This window comes from Miniopterus schreibersii (genome assembly GCF_964146895.1).
Source record: "Miniopterus schreibersii genome assembly, chromosome: 14".
Taxonomy (NCBI): domain Eukaryota; kingdom Metazoa; phylum Chordata; class Mammalia; order Chiroptera; family Miniopteridae; genus Miniopterus; species Miniopterus schreibersii.
In genome coordinates this window covers 20414552-20436296 of record NC_138114.1, presented here as the reverse complement: position 1 = coordinate 20436296, position 21745 = coordinate 20414552, and the positions used below count along the sequence as shown (strand labels likewise).

The window sequence follows — 21745 nt, the reverse complement described above, 5'->3', positions numbered from 1 at the left end:
ACCTGACTTAAAAACAAAAGAGAAAAGATTAATGTGGTAAGGATTTAGCACTACGTTTATAGGATATTTAGAAGGTTTTTCCCCCCACCTTAGGTTCTCCTTTTCTTTTTCCTCTTTAAATTGTGAACAGTGTTTTTGCAGGGAATAATTTGTAATTTATAGGAAATCCCCCACATGATTTCTGGGATTGGTTTGTATTCTGTTTTTACCTTACTTTGTTGTTGGTTTGTTTTATTTTTAAGTAAAATTAATTTGTACTCTTAAACAACTGATTGATGGCGAATATCATACTTCTAAAGATTTTCTGGGTATTTCAGACTAGGGCTTTGGTTACTTGATTAGTATTTTCTGTTCTGTTCCTGTAAGTGTAAAGCATAGTATTATTATTTCCATACGATTATTAACTAATAGCTATAGAGCAGCAATTTTTCAAGTTATTCTTCGATACAAGCAAGATGTATTGGAAAAGGGAGTGTTCTGTGAGCAAATACTGCTTTTATAGTAATCTCTTTGAGATTCATAATGTTTAGTGGCATAATAAAGGTTCTGAGAGATCTTGAAGTAAAAATATGTGCTTAATTCACTGTTCTTAAATTTTTTAAAACTTGGACCCCTTTTGTTAAACTTGAATGTCTCAAGGAGCTAGTCATTGTTCCAGGAGATACAGTTTGGTGAAGTGCAGTGCTAGACTGCAATTTTTAATTAATTGCTTTTTTTGCATTTAATTGCATAAAAGCACCAAGTAAAATCTTGTGTTCTCTTCAGCTTTTAGCCCTATCTAAGCATATGTTAAATGTTATGCACCTAAACCTGTCATTGTGAGCCCTCCCCCCAATTATTTGGCTTACATAAATGATCATTTTAAGTCACTATGTGATTAATTTTATCTCATTGCTCAGTATAGTAGTGCATTGAAATGAAAACTTTTCGTGCTTTTAAAGTGTTGCTTTGGTCTGTTTTCTAAATTTACTTTTTTTTTTTTTTTTTAAATATATTGATTTCAGAGAGAGAAAGGGAGAGGGAGGGAGGGAGAGAGATGGAAACATCAATGATGAGAGAGTCATTCACAGTCTGCCTCCTGCACAGCCCCCAACTGGGGATCCAGCCCGCAACCCAGGTATGTGCCCTGACTGGGAATCTAACCACGATCTCCTGGATCCTAGGCTGACGCTCAACCGCTGAGCCACGCCTGGCCAGGCTAAGTTTACATTTTTAAAGCAAAGTAGAAGTACATGACAATTCTGTCCAGTAGGAAGTTTTAAGGATGCATCACTTCCAGCAACACTGCCCTTAATATATGATTCTCATCTGCTTGAAGATAAAACAGGAATTTTATCGTAAAATAATTTATTTTTTGCTCTTCCTAAAATACTTTTTTTTTTTAACCAAGCAACATGGTTTTTATTTTTTCTAAAAATACTTTTTGAGGGTAGGTTAGCCTCTTGGTTTAGGTAAGGTTGGTTGGGTTTATTCTGTAGTTTTTATCTGTCATGACATGAACATTTCATATAAAGTCATTGGGATCTGGGGTGGGACATTAATCAGTTAAATTCAACAAGCATTACTGAAAATTTTCTCTAGGTTTTTACTAAACCATGGCCGACCATAATGCATAACTAAGCTCTCATGGAAAATTCCTGGAAAGGACCCAAATAATTTTGATCCCTTCCTCCCCTTTTAATCTCATTTTAGCTGCATTGGGTGTTCAGCAGCCATCACTCCTTGGAGCATCTCCTACCATTTATACACAGCAAACTGCACTGGCGGCAGCAGGCCTTACCACGCAAACCCCAGCAAACTATCAGTTAACTCAAACTGCAGCATTGCAGCAACAAGCCGCAGCTGCAGCAGCTGCATTGCAACAGGTGAATCTCTAATAGGTTTTTATATGTGAAAGAAAATTATCAACTTTGTGTAACGGGTAGGCACCTTCGCTTTTTTCTTTTTAATTTTTTAATATTTTTATTGATTTCAGAAAGAGGGAGAGGGAGAGATAGAAACATCAGTGATAGAAACATCATTGATTGGCTGCCTCCTATATGCCCCCCACTGGGGATCAAGCCCACAACCCTGGCATGTGCCTGACCAGGAATCGAACCTTGATGCCCTGGATCATAGGTTGATGCTCAACCACTGAGCCACACTGGCTGGACAGCACCTTCACTTTTTAAAGAATGAGTAATTTTCACTTTTTAAAGAATGAATAGCTGTGGGTTTTTATTATGCTTAGTTTTTTCTGGAGATAAAAATTATATATGCCCAGGACATAGAGAAGAGTATAGTTGCATAGTCAAACTCTTAAATTGGGCAGTTCATATACTTTAATTTGAACAAAATTCAGTTATCAGATCTCAGAGTATAGTAACTATTTTGTTTATTTTAGATGACCTTGAGTTGTTCCAGAAAATTTATTTTTAGTGTAATTCTGGTTATATATTTGTATGTTTGTATTTATATTGCTTTCTGAGAATAAAACTAATATACATATTTTTCTTTGAAAAATCTTTTTCCCACAGCAATATTCACAACCTCAGCAGGCCTTGTATAGTGTGCAACAGCAGGTTAGTTTACATCTTTCATGTTAAAAACTTATTTTTAAAGTGTTTGTTTCAAATATAATTCATATGCAGTTTATTTCCTGTCAACTACCTTAATGTGTGATTTGAATTCTTTTGGGGTAGGTAAAAAAGGAATGTCTTCAAGGAAAAGGAAGATAGGACACATGTCCTGAAAACCCAAATCTTCAACTAGTAGTCAATGTTTGACACGTGTTTCTAATAAGGCATGCAGAGGATAATGTAGAAAGAATCACTCTGTTTCTTATTCTTAGTCTTTGGCCCAATACTCCTGTCTGGAGCCTCTAGTCCTACCGTGCTATACTAGACTATATGTGAAAATGAAAAGCTTTTTTCCATATGAAACCTAAACCCTGGATAGTCTACTGGCTTTCAGCCTTTAGGTGTTTTTTTTGTTTTTTTGTTTTTTTATATCTTTATTGATTTCAGAGAGAGGAAGGGAGAGGGAGAGAGGGAAACATTAATGATGAGTCATTGATTGGCTGCCTCCTGCAGGTCCCCTACTGGGGATCAAGCCCGAAACAGGTATGTGTCCTAACTGGGGGATCAAACCATGATCTCCTGGATCATAGGTGGATGCTCAACTGCTGAGCCACGCCAGCCGGGTAAGCCGTTAGTTTTTTAAGCAACACAACCCTCTTCCTTTTTTTCCTGATGATATTGAAACCTAATATACAAAATACTAAAACAATAGAGCTGTTGAAAATGGGAGGAAACCTACCCTTGTAGTTCCGACCCTACTCCCAATTTGAAAACTCCTGACTTAGACTAAAAACAAGTTTCTTTGGTCCCTTTTCCCTAGGCTCATACTCCTCATGTTCCTCAAGGTTGTCTCATATCTGTAATGGTAGGAAGAGCTAAGAAAAACTGAACCTAAGGAGAAGTTTGTCAAGGAAAAGCATTTCCCCTGCAGAAATCTGGATAGGTTCTAGCCCAAGCACCCAGTCTAGGCTTTTCCAAGGTTAAGAGGTCATCTTTATTCCTTCTCAATGCCCTTAAGGAGCTTCAGAAAAGTATAGCAGTCAGGAGAGGAAAAGGGGATACAAGAGAGGGGGACCAAAAACTTGAATCCAAAGACACTATGGAGAAACAGCTTCTCAGTCCGTAAGCTCTCATTCCTAGATCCATGCCCCAGTTTCATCCTTGGCTTAAGTCCTTTGGAGTTTCACGAGCATTGCATTTTCTCTGAAGATTACAATAACTCACTAATAATTGCTTTAAACTTCTAAAAATTGACAATAGATTGATGTTAAAGTTGGCTATCTTGTTTTCAAAATACCCTTAGACTTATTTCAGTACTGTTAATGAAGTATATTATTAAAGATTACATGTTAGGTTGAACCATGTGAAAGTGTCAATATTCAAAATGATCTTGCCTTAAAAGGCATTACTCATTTGTTCTATTTGCATATATTTGTGTGTGTGTGTGTGTGTGTGTGTGTGTGTATTTTTATTGATTTCAGAGAGAGGAAGTGAGAGGGAGAGATAGAAACATTAATGATGAGAGAGAGTCATGGATTGGCTGCCTCCTGCACGCCTCCTACTAGGGATCAAGCCCACAACCTGGGTGTGTGCCCTGACTGGAAATCCAACCGTGACTCAAACTGTGACCTCCTGCATAGGTCAACGCTCAACCACAGAGCCACAGCTGCTGAGCTGTTCTTCCCCCCCCCCCTTTTTTTAATAAAAAGAAAAATTTTATTCTGTCCAGATGAGTGAATTTAAAACCAAGTTTTCTTGACTTAGAATCCTATAGCTGAGATCTCTGGACCTCTAATAAAGCCAGTAGAGTTACTGTTTTACTCTGACGCTTTCCTGCAAGCTCTTGCAGTCAGCTGAAATGCTTCATCTTCAACAAAGAAGAATTGTTTCAGAGACTCATGGAAAGGATTATGACTGTCACTGGAGGCATACTTCTAATGATACTGCTTAAATAAGTTTTAAGATTATACCACTGGATTAAGTAAGGATTTCTAGAACTAATGGAGAAACTGATGGATTCATAAGAGCACCAACTCAAGATCAAACAGAACAAGAATTAATTACATGGGACTGAATGAACTGATGGAAAAAAAACAATTGAAAATTTTATAACCTTTTTGTTTGAAACTTCTGATTCTTTAAAGTTCTATTTTATAGATAAAAGGAAACTTTTTTCTCTCTTTTTAAAAAAATATATCTATTGATTTCAGATGGAGGAAGGGAGAGGGAGAAAAAGAGATAGAAGCATCAATGATGAGAGTCATTGATCAGCTGCCTCCTGCACACCCCCTACTGGGGATTGGGCCTGAAACCCAGCCATGTGCCCTGACCAGGAATCGAACCTGGATCTCCTGGATCATAGGTCGATGCTCAACTTCTGTGTCATGCCAGCTGATCCCTTTTTTCCCTTAAACTGTCTTTAACTTCAACAATTTAATAGCTTATAGCTTTGTAAACAAAAATGAACATTTATCTTTTCTCCCTATCTGATCTCTAAAAAATTAAAAAGCTCTTATTTTTTTTTTTAATCCTTACCTGAGGATATGTTTCTATTGATTTTTAAAGAGGAAGAGAGAGAAACATGGATGTGAGAAACATCTATCTGTTGCCTCCCTTCCTTGCCCCTACCAGGTCTTGAACCCACAACCCAGGCAGGTGCCCTTATTGGGATTCTAACTTGCACTTGTTTTGGTACAGGGGTCAAAGCTTCAACTAACTGAGCCACCTGGCCAGGGCATTCTTTAAAAAAACACACAAACCCCCACAAAATTTCTTACTGAAGAGTAACGATATAATTCATTTTTTACTTATAGAAAAATAGTGATTTGTTAGATTTAACTTTTAATACATGGTGATTCCATGTAAACTGAGTGTTTTGAATTAGAACTTCATGTAGCTTCTTTTAGCCTAGCTTAAGTCAAGTTTCTCTTACAGAATTTTTAAATTTCCCCCTTTATACCAATTTCTAGTAATGTTACACTTTGTTGCTGTAAAAATTATATGTCAGAGTGCATTGTCCTTTATCATCCCCATGCAGTGGCAAATCAAACCATTAGGAATGCTTCTTATTTTAGAGGCATATGTATGAATTGGATAGCCAGTGATATTTTGATAAAAGTAGCATGTTGATGATACTGAATCATTTCTGTAACATAATTAACAGGTGGGAGAACTAGAAATCTTCCCTGCTAGGGACTTTGACTTGTAGGGGAGTTTTGTGGGTGTTTTTCCTATAAAATGACAAAGATTAATTTCTTATTGTTATTGAATGAGTTAGTTTTATACCAGGTCTTCAGTTGTTAGAAATAGCTATAGGAAACCTTATACCTAATGACCTGTTACTTTTTACATATTTCTTAATTAGAAGCATCCATATAATAGGAGTTTTTTCCTTATATGAAGAAAGCATATATGAAACAACAATCCTGATTGATCCTTTTTTTCTTTCCTGTTTTTTGTTTGTTTTCTGTTTTCAGTTGCAGCAACCTCAGCAGACCCTTTTAACCCAGGTTAGTTTGACTATTTCTTTTGGATATCTCAATGAAAAGTAGACCAACATTTTTCTTTGCGGATTTACAGATGAATATTTTTTGGGTTCACATGCTAGCTCAGCAGTATGCTAAATAAAAATGGAAAGCATGTTTTTGTTTTTTTATAGTTTTTGATTGCAGATTGAGCTGTGATCTAGTTTGAATAAATATGTGGTCTTATTTTAAATGTAATACTAATAATGGCCTTTACATTTTCTTTGAACTAAAATTTTTAGGAAATTTTTTGTACACATTATATATCTTTTTTAGGTTGACCTTAGGTGAAGTAACTTACATTATCAGCTTAATTTATAGAAACATTAAAAAGTTTTTGAACTTCTGATATGTAGTGCTTACTTTAGAGTTCATGGGCCCCTTAGAGTCTCTGTTGCATTTTTTCCTTTTTTATAATCCTTAAGTGTAAAAACTATCTTTGGCTTATATGCTGTATAAAAACCATAAGCTGTGTGCTGAATTTGGTCCATGGGCCATAGTTCACCAACCCTTGGTATGTATTTAGACTGAAATACTTTGCAATGCTTCAAAAGAAAGCAGAATCTCAATATATATTGTCCCCATGGTTAGGAAACTGAGTAGCTGAGGAACAGGAGTAGGAGAGGTTTTTTACTATATAACCTTTCATACCTTTTTAGTCTTGAATCTTAGTTGCTGTTTTTTTAAGTACATTTCAAATGAGAAATCAATCTCACTTCTCGTTTTTATTAAAGAGCTAAAATCGACTAACATTTGTTTCATATTTTCAGTCTCTGAGTAGAAAAGCTGTAAAAGTTTGTCTTTTCTTAGAATAGCATTTCCCAAAGTGTGCCCATAAACCATTAGTTTGTTAGGATGTTAAAAAATATTCATGAGAAAATAATTTTGATCATAGTTTAAGAAATGCTGAGTTCTTTTACTGTATGTATGTGTAGAGGACTTTGTTTTTATTTTTTATTTTATTTTATTTAATTAATTTATTTAAATATATCTTTATTGATTTCAGAGAGAGGAAGGGAGAGGGAGAGAGAGATAGAAACATCAATGATGAGAGAGTCATTGATCAAGCCCACAACCCGGGCATGTGCCCTGACCGGGAATTGAACCCTGATCGCCTGGATCCTAGGTCGACGCTCAACCGCTGAGCCACGCCTGGCCGGGCTGTTTTTATTTTTTTTAATAGTAGACTTGCGTTTTTTAATTGTAGACTTGCTTTATTCAGCAGATGTAAAACAAATTCCATGGTTTGACTTGAAGAATCAGATAATTATTTCTTTATTTTGGTTTTATTTCTACTTATATACAGGTTTTAATCAATAATACGTTGTTTGATATCCATGCTTGATTGTGCCAGGAAAGACCAATGAAAGTGTTAATGTTTTTATTTCCTCCCCAGTTTTATGAAGATATAATTGACATATAATTGTATTAGTTTAAAGGTACAACATAATGATTTGATATGTGTATATATTGTAAAATGATTATTACCACAGTAAATTCAATTAAATAATCACCTTCACATAGTTAAAAACATTTTTCTTTTGATAAGAACTTAAGATCTCTCTTAGCAACTTTCAGATATACAGTCGTATTATTAACTATATTCATCATGCTGTACATTATATCCCCAGAACTTATTTATCTATAACCAGAAAATTGTACTTTTGATCACCTTCACCCATTTCCCCCACACTCCTCTGGCAGCCACCATTTGATTCTATTTCTTGGAGTTCTTTGGTTTTTTTAGGTTACATATGAGTGAAATCATACGTATTGGTCTTTGACTTATTTCACTTATATGGGACTTTCCTGAGTCTTTATTTTGCCACTATGGGTTTTGAATTTCTAAGAGAGAACTAAAATAAAAATTGTTTTTCAAACTCATTGTACTACAGTATCTTTTTCTTGGAACAATCTGTGAAAACATTGATCTAAGGGAACTTGATGAAATAGATCAAAATTAACAATTTTTTCAACTTGATTCTCATCTTAAAAGTGTTCATGTGTTTTTTTTTTTTAAATATATCTTTATTGATCTCAGAGAAAGGAAAGGAGAGGGAGAGAGAGAGAGAGAGATAGAAACATCAATGATGAGAGAGTCATTGATCGAGCCTGCCACCCGGACATGTGCCCTGACCGGGAATTGAACCCCGATCGCCTGGATCCTAGGTCAACGCTCAACCGCTGAGCCATGCGCGGACAGGCTCATGTGTATTTTCTAACTTCAAATAAATTATTTTTAGCATTTTGAGTATGTTTTAAGTAGTTATTTTTCGTTTATAGACTTTTAAAAAAAATTTTTAAATTAATTTTTAGAGAATTTATAGACTATTTCAAATCATCACCTTAATTTTATGTTGATTTTGTTTTATAGCCTACTGTTGCACTGCCTACAAGTCTTAGCTTATCTACTCCTCAGCCTGCAGCACAAATAACTGTATCATATCCAACACCAAGGTCCAGTCAGCAACAAACCCAACCTCAGAAGCAGCGTGTTTTTACAGGAGTGGTTACAAAACTACATGATACATTTGGATTTGTGGATGAAGATGTATTCTTTCAGCTTAGGTAAACTTCATGACGTGTTGGCAGGTGCCTTGTTGTATTTAACGTTGAAAAGTATATTGATAAGGTACCTGCCTAATTGTGGCATAGGATTGTGGTTTAGCTGTAATTTTCTGTTTTAATCATTCAGCTTGTTATATTTGTACCTGTAACCTTTTTTGTTTTTTAAAAAAAGAAATTTATATTATTATTTTTTTTAAATGTTTTTATTGACTTTCAGAGAGAAAGGAAGGGAGAAGGGAGAGAGAGAAACATCGATGAGAGAAAAACATCTATCAGCTGCCTCCTGCACACCCCCTATTGGGGATCAAGCCCGCAACCTGGGCACGTGCCCTGACCAGTAATTGAATCATCGATCTCTTGGTGCATGAGTCACCGTTCAACCAGTGAGCCGCACACTGGCCTGACCCTGTGACTTTTTTAAAAAATATATCTTTATTGATTTCTGAGAGGAGAAGAAGAAAGAGAGAGAGAGAGAAACATCAGTGATGAGAGAGTCATTGATTGGCTGCCTCCTGCACGCCAGTCACTGGGGATGGAGCCACAACCTGGGCATGTGCCCTGACTGGGAATCAAACTGCAATCTCCTGGTTCATAGGTTGATGCTCAACTGCTGAGCCACACCAGCTGGGCCCTGTGACCTTTTTTGATGGAGAATGTGACTGAAGATATCATTTGATTATTGAATAAACTAGTTACGGTGAATTCTTTATAAATGTTTTATAGGAGTGAGTTATATCTAATTTTTCACAAGCAGACATACTGTGAGATTAGGGATTGAAATAATCACATGCCTTTTAAAATTTATCTTCTGTTTGACATATCTAATGGCTATATATACTAAAAACATTCTTTTTATTATAAAAATTTTTTAAACTGATTTTAGAAAGATGAAAGGAAAGAGAAAAACATCAGTTTGTTTTACTTATTTATGCATTCATTGGTTGATTCTTTTTTTTTTAATGATGTTTTATTTTTAACATATCTTTATTGATTTCAGAAAGAGAGAGAGAGAAACTTCAAAGATTGGAGAGTCATTAATCGGCTGCCTCCTGCATTCCCCCCACTGGGGATCAAGCCTGCAAACCCAGGCATGTGCCCTGACCGGGAATCAAACCTCGATCTCCTGGATTCTAGGTTGACAACCACTGAGACACGCCTAGCGGGGGCTGGTTGATTCTTGTATGTGCCCTGACTGGGGATCGAACCCACAACCTTGGTGTATTGGGATGATGCTTGAACCAACTGAGCTACATGGCCAGGGCACTAAAAACATTTTTAAATTGAAATATTAATAAAAAGAATTGAATAATTGATGAACTAACATATCAGAATAGTCTTTTGTTAGTATTGTGGAGATTGCAAGGCATGTGAATTTCCTTAGATACTTCAAATATATTTCTAATGACCTTTGTTAGAAGTACTTTATTTAAGAAATTAAATTTAATTACTATATGATTTTTCTGAAAGTGAGTCTCCTGTTTTCCATTTTTTATGCATTTCTCTCATCTTTCCAAAGCCCAAAGCAAATTTTACTCTTAGGTTATAAAATTAGAAAGTGTTGTAGAGGGAAGGACACATATTAGGAGAAATTAGGGTAGAAAATTATTTCTTTCACTTCAAACCTGTGTTTGTATAGCGAGCTGTAAACATCAGTTATAAAGTAAGTCCAGGAGGATTATCTACATTTTAAGAGAGTTTTTTAGGCTTCCAAATCAGGTATAGTATAATTTATTTTTTTTATTGAATTTATTGGGGTTATATATAATTTACTTAAAAATACCAAGTATAGAAATCTTTTTTGGAGGAATCTCTTTTAAATGTATGTTTGTGGTTTGTTTGTTTTTCAGTGCTGTCAAAGGGAAAACCCCCCAAGTGGGTGACAGAGTATTGGTTGAAGCTACATATAATCCCAATATGCCTTTTAAATGGAACGCACAGAGAATTCAAACACTACCAAATCAGGTATATGAAGTGTTGAGTTAGGTATTATAGAAACTCGGTAACTGAGTTGTCTGATTTACAAAGATTTTTCTTTTCTTTTTTTAATTTTATTTTACTATTTTATTTTTGTTAAGAATCAGTCCCAAACCCAACCTTTACTGAAGACTCCTCCTGCTGTACTTCAGCCCATTGCACCACAGACGACATTTGGTGTTCAGGCTCAGCCCCAGCCTCAGTCACTGCTGCAGGCACAGATTTCAGCAGCTTCTATTACACCACTATTGCAGACTCAACCACAGCCTTTATTACAGCAGCCACAGCAGAAAGGTATTACATGTAATGTATGTTTGCTTTTTATGTTTCAGACTAATAACTGTTTTGTTAAAATAATAAGAGTATACTTTAATTACAAAAAGTCAGGGGCTTCCAGAATACTTGAACGGAAGGTTAAGTATTTTGTGTAGACCACTTCTACTTTTTTTTTTTTTTAACCCTTACCCAAGGATATGTTTTTATTATTTTTTTTTAACTTTTTTTTTAATATATCTTTATTGATTTCGGGAAGGAAAGGAGAGGGAGAGAGAGAGATAGAAACATCAATGATGAGAATCTCATTGATCAAGCCTGCAACCCGGGCATGTGCCCTGACCGGGAATCGAACCCTGATCGCCTGGATCCTAGGTCGATGCTTAACCACTGAGCCATGCCCGGCTGGGCTGTTTTTATTGATTTTAGAGAGAGGGAAACAGACCCATATGTGTCCTGACCAGGGATCAAACCCACAACCTTTTTGATGTACGGAACAATGTTCCAACCAACTTAGCCACCTTCCTGGATCTAGACCACTTCTTCTTTTAGAGCTATTTGGAAACATTTTTATTGCTCTCATTGAAAGATGTGCTCTTTTTTTACTTAAACTCAAAACTGTTAATTCCCTGTCCCCATATTGGTATTTTATCTGTAATGGAAGTGTTTTTGAGACTTATTTCTTATAACATTTTATATTAATGTAGACCTTGGTGATAACACTTTAAGTTCCTCATTGAACCATAGTGCATCAAATAAATGAGCTGTGTTATAAATTTTCCTTTGCAAATTAATGCTTTGAAACTCTGGACATTTTCTTAACAATGTTTAAAATGATAGCCTTGGCTTAAAGAAGCCTACTTAATTGGTTGTGTGTGTTTTTTTTAATGTAATTGCAGCACTTTCTCTTTTATTGTAAATCATAACACACTTAGAGCAAAATGGTGAAACAGTATAACGTGCACACCCATGGAATCACTACTTGGGTAAAAAAGTACAACATTGCTAGTTAACTCTCTTCTTTTTTAATAGTTTTACCCTTTAAGTATACATCCTCATAATATACCGTTTCGTTTTGGTTTTGAATTTTACATAATCTGTGATTCTAGTTATGTAATCTTTTGTGTAAGAATTCTTTTGTTCAACATTGTGTTTTTAAAGTTTTTCATACTATTTGTTCCATGTGGCTCTAGTTTCTTAATTTTTCTAATAGCATCATATTCCAGTGTATGAATATTATACAGTTTATCTGTTCTTTGGTAAACATTTGGATTGTTTCTAGTTTTTGGTTCCTGAAGCTGGTGCCATGAACTCATACATGTGCATACATTTTCCCTAGGGCATATATCTTCTGGTAGAATTGCAGGGTCTGAGGGTTTGTGTATGTTAAACTTACTAGGTAATGCCAGGCTGTTTCCAGACTTCTTGGTTCTTCCATGTATCTGACCTTTAGTCCCATCATTTCTGATTTTCCCCCCACTTGTCTTTTTTTCCTAAGAGGATTTGTTTTCAGTTGTCAGTGGGGACTTGAATATCATTTTTCCCCCTGCCACTCTCTCAAGAACGGACATGGCATTTGTGGGAGGGCTCAAGGAAGCAGTGTTTCTGGTGGTGATGTATCTCTTGAGTTTGGTAGATGATTGACAGGAGCAATAAGAGGAGGGTGGAAAAGATAGGAGAGAAGGGATCAGTGGAGTGTGCTAAAGTTCATTTAGCACAATGGTAGGGAAATCTCCATTGGCAACTAGCATTCCTTCAGCAATACTAGCCCATTGATCTTTAGCTGGTATAGTATTACTTACCATAGAAGATATACATAGGTTAGCTGTTCTTTTTTCCTCCCAAATTCTTCATGAAAATTTTCAAGTATATAAAAATGTTGGAAGATCAGTATAATGATCACTTGTATACTTACAACCCTGAACAGTTAATATTTTACTAAAGTGTTTTGTCTTCATAAATTAACAAATACAGCCTGGCCAGTGTTTCTCAGTGGTTGAATGTCAACCCATGAACCAAAAGGTCACAGGTTAGATTCCCCATCAGGGCACATGCCTGGGTTTCAGGTTCGATCCCCAGTAGGGGGCATGCAGGAGGCAGCTGATCTATGCTGTTTCTCATTGATGTTTCTATTTCACTATCCCTTTCCTTTCCTCTCTTTCTAAAAACCAATAAAAACATTTAAAAAAAATTAACAAATACACATGCTACTAGCTTAAACGTTTGAAGTAATTTACTAGACATCATGACATTTCAGCCCCATATATTTAAACATGTCCTTCCTAAAAGAGAGTTTTCTTACATTACCACAATCTATTATCCCATCTAAGAAAAGACATTTAAATATCCTATTTATATTCAGATCTCTCCAGCTGTCTCCCAGATGTCTTCAGGTTGTTTTTTGTTTCCTAAACCAAAAGCCAAGTTTCATGCATTATATTTGCTTATGTTTCTTTTGTCTTTTTTATTCTAGAATAGCTTTCTACTTCCTCTTATTTTTCTTTGACTTTTTGAAGAAATTGGGCTAGTTGACTTGTAGATTGTTTTGGAATGTTGTGTTCTGGATTTGTCTTGATTTCTTGTGATGTTTTTACTTTGCTCCTCTATCCACCATATAAACAATAAAATCTAGGTTAAGTCTAAGGGCTCTTGGCAAGAGTACATTATATGTTTTGTACTTTATATTGCAACATACTATAAGGCATATGTTGTCAGATACTTCCACTATTATTGATGCTAAATTTGATTACTTGGTCAAAGTGGTGGCCATAAATCTTTCTAAGAGTGTCTCTCCCCCCCCCCCATGTAGATAATCTCTGGATGATACTTTGGTACCCTGTGAATATCTTGTTATATAGCAATCTTTGTTTTAATGTCAGTATATCAGGGGTTGGCAAACTACAGCCCTTGGATTTGGTCCATGGCTTGGTTTATTATCATCCCTGAACCTAAAAACTTACTGCATCATTAAAGGGTTGTAAAAATATATGCAAATAGCCAGGCCGTTATGGCTCAGCAGTTGAGCATCGACCATCCAGGAGATTGCGGTTCAATTCCCAGTCAGGGCACATGCCTGGGTTGCAGGCTTAATGCCCAGTGAGGGTCGTGCAGGAGGCAGGCGATCAATGACTCTCTCATCATTGATGTTTCTATTTCTCTCTCTCCCTCTGCCTTCCTCTCTCTGAAATTAATAAAGGCATAATATATATATTGTGTGTATATATATGTGTATGTGTATATATACGCACATATACAAAATGGTCTCCACCATCCATGGGCCACAGAACCTAAAATATTATCCAACATATTCTATCTATAAAATTTAGCCAGGTAATGCTTTTGAACTTTGTTTAAATTAGTTAAAATGGTTTGTTGTTTTTTTGTATCTTTTAAAGCTGGTTTATTGCAGCCACCTGTTCGTATAGTTTCACAGCCACAACCAGCACGAAGGTTAGATCCACCATCCAGATTTTCAGGAAGGAATGACAGAGGGGATCAAGTGCCTAACAGAAAAGATGACCGAAGGTATGTTTTTAAAAGTGTACTTTTGATGGTGATGATGGTTGCGTGATGTGATGCACTTAATGCCATTTAAAAATGATTAAAATTATAAGTTTATGTTGTTTATATTTTACCACAGTTAAAAAAATATATTTTAAAAATATACTGTGGAATTTTGCTTATGTTAACTTTATTATTTCATGAAGGAACTCTTAGATAATGCCAGAAAAATGAGTAATTTTAGAAAAATTTGCTTTAAGTCGTGAAAGGGAGAGAGAAAGACGTAGATCCAGAGAAAGATCTCCTCAGAGAAAACGTTCCCGGGAGAGATCTCCTCGAAGAGAGAGAGAACGATCACCTCGGAGAGTTCGCCGTGTTGTCCCACGTTACACAGTTCAGTTTTCAAAGTTTTCTTTAGATTGGTAAGTTATTTTCCCCCATATTCTCATTAAATTATTAGTTTTGTAATTTTGTATAGCTTAGTAGAATGTCTTATATTCAGACATGTTTTTCTTGCAACTTTCATTTCCTGACAGTGATCTTAATGTATATAAGCAGAAATGCATTTTGAAGTAGCAGTTTAGTTTTTTGTGAGGATTGTGTTATTTTCATACATTGATTAAAAATACCAGCTTTTGAAAAAGGCAGCCCTTTGTGATGAAATTATTCCTTAAATTAGAATAATTTTAGATCTAGATTTATGGATAACTTTATTATAAAGTTCATGCATAGTCTGTTATGTATGATATAATAATGCAGCAATGGATCAAGTATTTCAAGTTAGCTGTGGCAATAGTAAAAACATACACATGTGTAAATGTTTACAAAAATACAGTTTTCAGCCTTTGGAATCAGAAGTAATGGGCAAGTTACCCAGTATTTTTGAGGCCCTGACTGAGTTGCTCAGTTGGTTAGAGCATTGCCCCGATACGCCAAGGTTGTGGGTTCGATTCCCGTTTAGGGCATATACAAGAAACCAGTGAAGACATAAATAAATGGCACAACAAAATCGATCTCTCTCTCTCTCAAATCAGTTTTTCAAAAAAATTTTTGAGCTTCACATGCAAAGTAAAAATTATATCAATTAGCAGAATTGTGAGATTGAGTTCAGGTTTCTAAAGCAACAGTGTGTGGCATTTGTAGATACTCAATAATAGCTGCAAAGTTGTAATTCATAAAAAGACAAATTGGTAAATGACTAATTTACTCTAAAGGAAAGGAAGAATTATCTAAAGGCTCTGGGACTGGCAATTGTGTATATGAAAAATTGACAGAAAAAACAAATAAAAATAAAGTAAATCATTAAAAGCAACATTTAAGCTGTTTCACATAGGAACAAATAACTTTGCACTTCAGTACCCTGAGAGGGTATTGCTGCATTTCAGTACAGTGTGATAATCAATATTCATAATATCGGACTACCAAAAGTTAAAATTTATATATATATATTCCATTATAGATTGAGTAAACCAATGTATTTTATTTATGCTACTCAATTCCAAAAAAACATCTTGCTTGGCGATTTTGCTTAATTGTTACATAGTTGGTGTTCATTTACTCTTGCTTGTGGTTAAGTCAGCAACTACTTTTTTTAATCTATACTAGTTTTCTTTTTATTCCTTTTTACTTGTATACTTAAAAATATCTAGTCTATATATTTGAGAAAAACTTTTTGGAACCAAAACCATCTCTCCAGCCCCAAAGATATTAAATAGAGCAGCTCTATTTTCAGCTCATCTGCTCCCAGTCTAGAATGCTATCTGGAAAGCATTAATGCATAGGATGTAAATTGAACAGCTATTTATCTTCTTTCACGTTAAACCTTCACGGTTTCACTTCACCACTTTCAAGTAAATTCCTCCAACATCAAGTGAACTTACTACAAATAAAAAAGATTTTTTTTAAGTTCTTACACCTCTTCTTATAAGTATTGGAAATCAAGATTTTCTTATAGTAATATGATTATAAGAGACTGTATGCCAAGAAATGATTTATTTGTTGTTTTTTAATATTTTATTTATTTCAGAGAGAGGAAGGGAGAGGGAGAGAGATAGAAACAGCAATGATGAGAGAAAGTCATTGATCGGCTGCCCCCCTGCACCGCCCCCCTGGGGGGATCGAGTCCGAAACCTGGGCATGTGCCCTGACTGGGAATTAAACCTCGACTTCCTGGATCATAGGTCCATGCTCAACCCCTGAGCCACACCAGCCAGGCTATTTGTATTTTTTATCTTTAGTTTTATTATAGATATTATTCCTATGGGGTAAGATAAAACTTCAAAAATTCTAGTGATGGGAAACTAGAAAGGTATTACACATACTTTCTGTTTGCAGTACTTATTTAAAAAACGACAAAAACAAAACGGAAATACCTGCTTTTTTACATTTTGACAGTAGAATTTTATCCATATAAAATATAATTACATCATTAATCTTAAACTGATAAGTTTATCATCCTGTATTTTGTATTTTTAGGCTTCAAATAAAAAGGCATCCCTATAAATATATTAGTTCACATTTTATACCCTTGTTTTTAGCTGTTTTTTATTTATTTATTTTTAAATATATCTTTATTGATTTCAGAGAGAGGAAAGGAGGGGGAGAGAGAGAGATAGAAACATCGATGATGAGAGAGTCATTGATCGGCTGCCAGCCCCCAACCTGGGCATGTGCCCTGACTGAAAATCGAACCCCGATCACCTGGATCCTAGGTCGATGCTCAACCGCTGAGCCACACCCAACCGGGCTAGTTGTTTTTTAAAAAGACAATCTTTTCATCTTACAAATTGCATTTCCCACTTTTCATTATACTTTTAACTGAAATCTCTTGGCTTTTTATCAGATTGATTTACCTTTGAGTTTCTCTCTTTTCAAAGCTCTGCTTCTGCTGGGCCAGCATTGCTCAGTGGTTGAGCATCAACCTATGATCCAGGAGATGAAGGTTCGATTTCCGGTCAGTACACATGCCTGGGTTTCGAGCTCTGTCCCCAGTGGGGGATGTGGAGGAGGCAGCCAGTCAATGACTCTCTCATTGTTGATGTTTCTCTCTCTCTCTCTTCCTCTCTCTGAAATCAATAAAGATATATTTTAAAAAAAACACAGAAAAACTCTGCTTCTTAGGAGAAAGGAAATGATCCTTTAAAAAAATCAGTATGCCAGATTTAAAAGCCAAGAGTCTTATACATTCTGCATAATAAACAGTCAGGTATGGATTTTAATCATTAACCTCAAGAGGTATGAAAGTGTGGATAATACCAAAAAATTTGGATTTTGCTTTCATGTGAATTTTATTTAATTTTGAATGTAAATATTCTTGACCTAGGATCTTAATAGAGAATAAAAATTATATTTTTTCTATACTGTATAAAGCTGATTGAGGAACACTCATACTAATTTGGTACTACTCTTATCCCTTCTTTCTATACATTCTATATGAATCATAATTTTCTCAAAAATGCACAGTTTCAGTTTAGGCACAACTGCATTTGTTCCGATCTTCTCTGGAGCTGGGGTTGAAGTTATTTCAGAGGGTCTTCTCTAATGAATTTTAAGCTACACACAAAGTAAAGAAATTAAGGTATCATTTAGATATGTTATTTATTCAAAGCTGTAAGTAAACGATTTGAAAATGAGATTTTCATGTCTGTCTGCACATCCATAGCTCATTAATAATTGGCCATTTGCAGCTGGCTTTAGCCATGTCAGGTTAGATATTTAGCTTCAGAATTGAGTGACTATTTGCATAATCTTTGGTATTAAGGCTCTTTATTCACTATTTATGTCTGTTTTTCAGTCCTAGTTGTGACATGATGGAACTAAGGCGCCGTTATCAGAATTTATATATACCTAGTGACTTTTTTGATGCTCAGTTTACATGGGTGGATGCTTTCCCTTTGTCAAGACCATTTCAGCTGGGAAATTACTGCAATTTCTATGTAATGCACAGAGAAGTAGAGTCCTTAGAAAAAAATATGGCCATTCTTGATCCACCAGATGCTGACCACTTATACAGTGCAAAGGTTTGTATTTTGTGATACACAGCTAAAATTTCTGAGCAGTTAGTCATATTTAGAGTGTATGTGGAGTTAATCTTCAGAAAGTGGTTATTTGGTCTAAGACCTTGAATACCTATGTTTTCTTGTCTGCCTGATTCTGTTTTGGTTATTTAAGTAATTAATTTAACCTCTCTTTACCTTACCTCTTAAACTGTAAAATTATTGTTGTTTTTTAACACTTTGAACTCATAAAAATGTGAAGATGAAGTTGATGTAATGGGCTTTTTGGAATGTTCTGTGACTTCAATTAGGCCCAGATAAAACATAATGGTGGGTGAATGTACTATTATGTTAACCTGCAGGGTAACTTTTCGTATATTGCTATGGTCAGTAGTTTTCTGCTATTTTAAAACATCAAAAAGCATCTCTTGAAAAGTTAAAACTATGTAAGATATCTTATGCCATTTCTGCTGTAGCATTTTACTTTTCCATTTTTATAAAAAATTTTGGGTATCTAATATATAAGGATAATTAGTAGTGCTTCTCATTTTTTTACATTAGACTTTTGACAGGATTGAATTATTTGACTATAATAGGTAATGCTGATGGCTAGCCCTAGTATGGAAGATTTATATCATAAGTCCTGTGCTCTAGCTGAAGACCCACAAGAACTTCGAGATGGATTTCAACATCCTGCTAGACTTGTTAAGGTAAAATGAAACATTAACTTTAGGTGTATATTTGCTTTGCTTTGTTCTAACTGTATATATATATATAAAATTAAAAACGCTACCTGTTTAATCTTGTTGATTAGTTTAATAATAGTTTTAGTATTAAGGCACTCAGAATTTAATGATGTTGATGTTTTTCTCACTGCAGATTATGGCTGTATCTTACTCATTATGTCACTAGTTCAGCCGTTATTTTGATGTTTTATATTTGTAGTATAGAAAAATCTTAGTAATAATGAATTTAGTGTATCTTTGGATGCTTTTAAAGTGTGAATTATAGCTTGTTTCTTTAAAAGAACTCTTTATCTGAAGAAATATTTTAGAAGGATGAGTTATGATGTGTAAATCCTATTCCATTGCTGAAATGCAGTGTGGAACACGATGAACTGAACTCTTCCTTGACTGACAGATACCAGAGGTAGTAAAAATGATATTGGAAAGGTTTGTACCTTTCCTTTTCAAGTATTTTATGTGTAATTTGACAAGTTGCATAATATATGTAAATGATTCTTTGTTTTGGATTAGTTTTTAGTGGGCATGAAAGGCAAGGATGAAGCCATGGCCATTGGAGGCCACTGGTCTCCTTCGTTGGATGGACCAGACCCAGAAAAGGACCCCTCTGTGTTGATTAAGACTGCTATTCGTTGTTGTAAGGCTCTGACAGGCATTGATCTAAGTGTATGCACACAATGGTAAGTACCAGTTCATTTCTTGATTAGAAATGTTTTTCTAATAGTTTATGTAGATGATCTTGTCTGTCAGCCTCCACTCCCTCCCCCTTATTTTTTAGCAACCTTGATCATGCAGGTAACATCAAAGGAAAAATCCCCATTTGTAGCAAAAGTTTATTTGGTGCCAAAAATGTTTGGGGGAGAGGGGAGATTAATAACTAATCAAAATAAACTGAAAATTTAAATGTTTTGTTATGCTGTACTTTGGAAGTTGGATGTATGTTGAAAATATTTTTCATTTCATGCATAGCTGGAGAAGATCGTCAAGAGAGAACTTCATTTCATTATAATTCTTTTGTTATAAAATGATGTAGTTGCTGATTATTTTTGTTCAGCCATATTTTCTCTTGAGGCTTATTTGTCCTGTGTATTTTAGTATATTTCTTGTGACTTAATTGAGAATTTTTTTTTTTAGCACATGAAATCTGAACAGCTATCCAGCTTCTTCAGGTATTCTCTAAAATATGTGTAGCTCTGTAATCAAACTTGAAAATGCCTTGGGGAACATATTCTTCTTTTAACTATAAATATTGTACAAATGTACCAAAAGAGGAACTGTGGCTTCTATAATTTTTTTTTCTTTAGACCAACCTCAAGTTCTTGCAGCAAAATTTCTTTACTTGATGTGCTACAAGTGAACTAGGGTCTTTAAAATGTATTTTAGAATTTTTTTTCCAACATGCTTCTTCCCTTGCAACAGGTACCGTTTTGCAGAGATTCGCTACCATCGCCCTGAGGAGACCCACAAGGGGCGTACAGTTCCAGCTCATGTGGAGACAGTGGTTTTATTTTTCCCGGATGTTTGGCATTGCCTTCCCACCCGCTCAGAGTGGGAAACCCTCTCCCGAGGATACAAGCAGCAGCTGGTCGAGAAGCTTCAGGGTGAACGCAAGGAGGCTGATGGAGAACAGGCACTGAACGCTAATCCCTTTTTCTATTTCCGCTTCTCACAGGCACAGGAACACAGGCACAAATGCACACCACACATTACATAACAAACACACATGGAGGAACATAACTGGTAACAGCGACTGGTAATCCAGCTTTCAGCAGTATAGTTGTATGTTCTTTTCTCTTCAAAAAAAAAAAAAAATCTGTTATGCTAATGTTAAGAGTGCTGAGACCTCAAAGGAAAATAAGTTGTGCTTAAATTGCACAGAATTTTGTTTTTATCATAGGTCTAGTTGCTGGAATCTGGGACCAGTTGTTGAGCAAGATTCAGTATTAAGCCATTTTAAACATTTTGCCATTTTCTAAAATTTTTAAAATTTTCTCTTTTATGGTCATCAGTTCTAGTCATGGATATTTGAAATTGGACAACCACAAGTCTGAGAGATTTGAAATTTCAGGCTATGTGGCATCGTCTTTGGTACATTTGAAAGGTCTGACTAAATCAGTCTTAACTTTGGGTGGTTTGAAAATTGGGGCAAGATCACACACTGTGGTTAGTGGAGACCGGCAGTGTTTGTGCATCCCTGATATCCTTTGTGTTGTAATTTATCACCCTTTTGTGTTTCACAGATCTGGCTTTGATTGGCTGATGAGTGTCTTTGTGATCAATTAAAAGTGGTAGAATGTATGTACGTGGACTTGCCTAAATAACTTTAGGAGAAGACAATCTGAAACATTTGTGACCTTGCACAGATCAGCAACAGACTTTTAAAAATAAATTACCTTTATTTTAAGGTTTCAGAATAGTAATTAGGTTCTTAACTTTGTATATCAGGATGAAGAAGAGAAAGATGATGGTGAAGCTAAAGAAATTTCTACTCCTACCCATTGGTCTAAACTTGATCCAAAGACAATGAAGGTAACTTTGAAAGAGGTAGTATTTAGTTTGAAATCTCCAAGCAGGAATAGAGAATGGGGACAGTGTGCTATTGTGTAGTT

The 21745-nt window shown here is 35.3% G+C and overlaps 1 protein-coding gene across 4 annotated transcripts in view; it reads left to right on the top strand.

Annotated features, from left to right (window-relative positions):
* The window catches only part of CCAR1 (cell division cycle and apoptosis regulator 1), a 41649-nt gene that overhangs the window by 3875 nt on the left and 16029 nt on the right, over positions 1 to 21745 (top strand). For all 4 annotated transcript variants that reach the window (XM_081158587.1, XM_081158590.1, XM_081158588.1 and 1 more), the window contains exons 3-15: positions 1693 to 1865; positions 2517 to 2561; positions 6035 to 6067; positions 8457 to 8650; positions 10498 to 10612; positions 10726 to 10918; positions 14293 to 14422; positions 14659 to 14820; positions 18192 to 18417; positions 18990 to 19103; positions 19650 to 19816; positions 20556 to 20766; positions 21582 to 21665. In XM_081158587.1, coding sequence (XP_081014713.1) covers positions 1693 to 1865; positions 2517 to 2561; positions 6035 to 6067; positions 8457 to 8650; positions 10498 to 10612; positions 10726 to 10918; positions 14293 to 14422; positions 14659 to 14820; positions 18192 to 18417; positions 18990 to 19103; positions 19650 to 19816; positions 20556 to 20766; positions 21582 to 21665 — 1847 coding nt within the window. The remainder of the gene's footprint in view (positions 1 to 1692; positions 1866 to 2516; positions 2562 to 6034; positions 6068 to 8456; positions 8651 to 10497; positions 10613 to 10725; positions 10919 to 14292; positions 14423 to 14658; positions 14821 to 18191; positions 18418 to 18989; positions 19104 to 19649; positions 19817 to 20555; positions 20767 to 21581; positions 21666 to 21745) is intronic.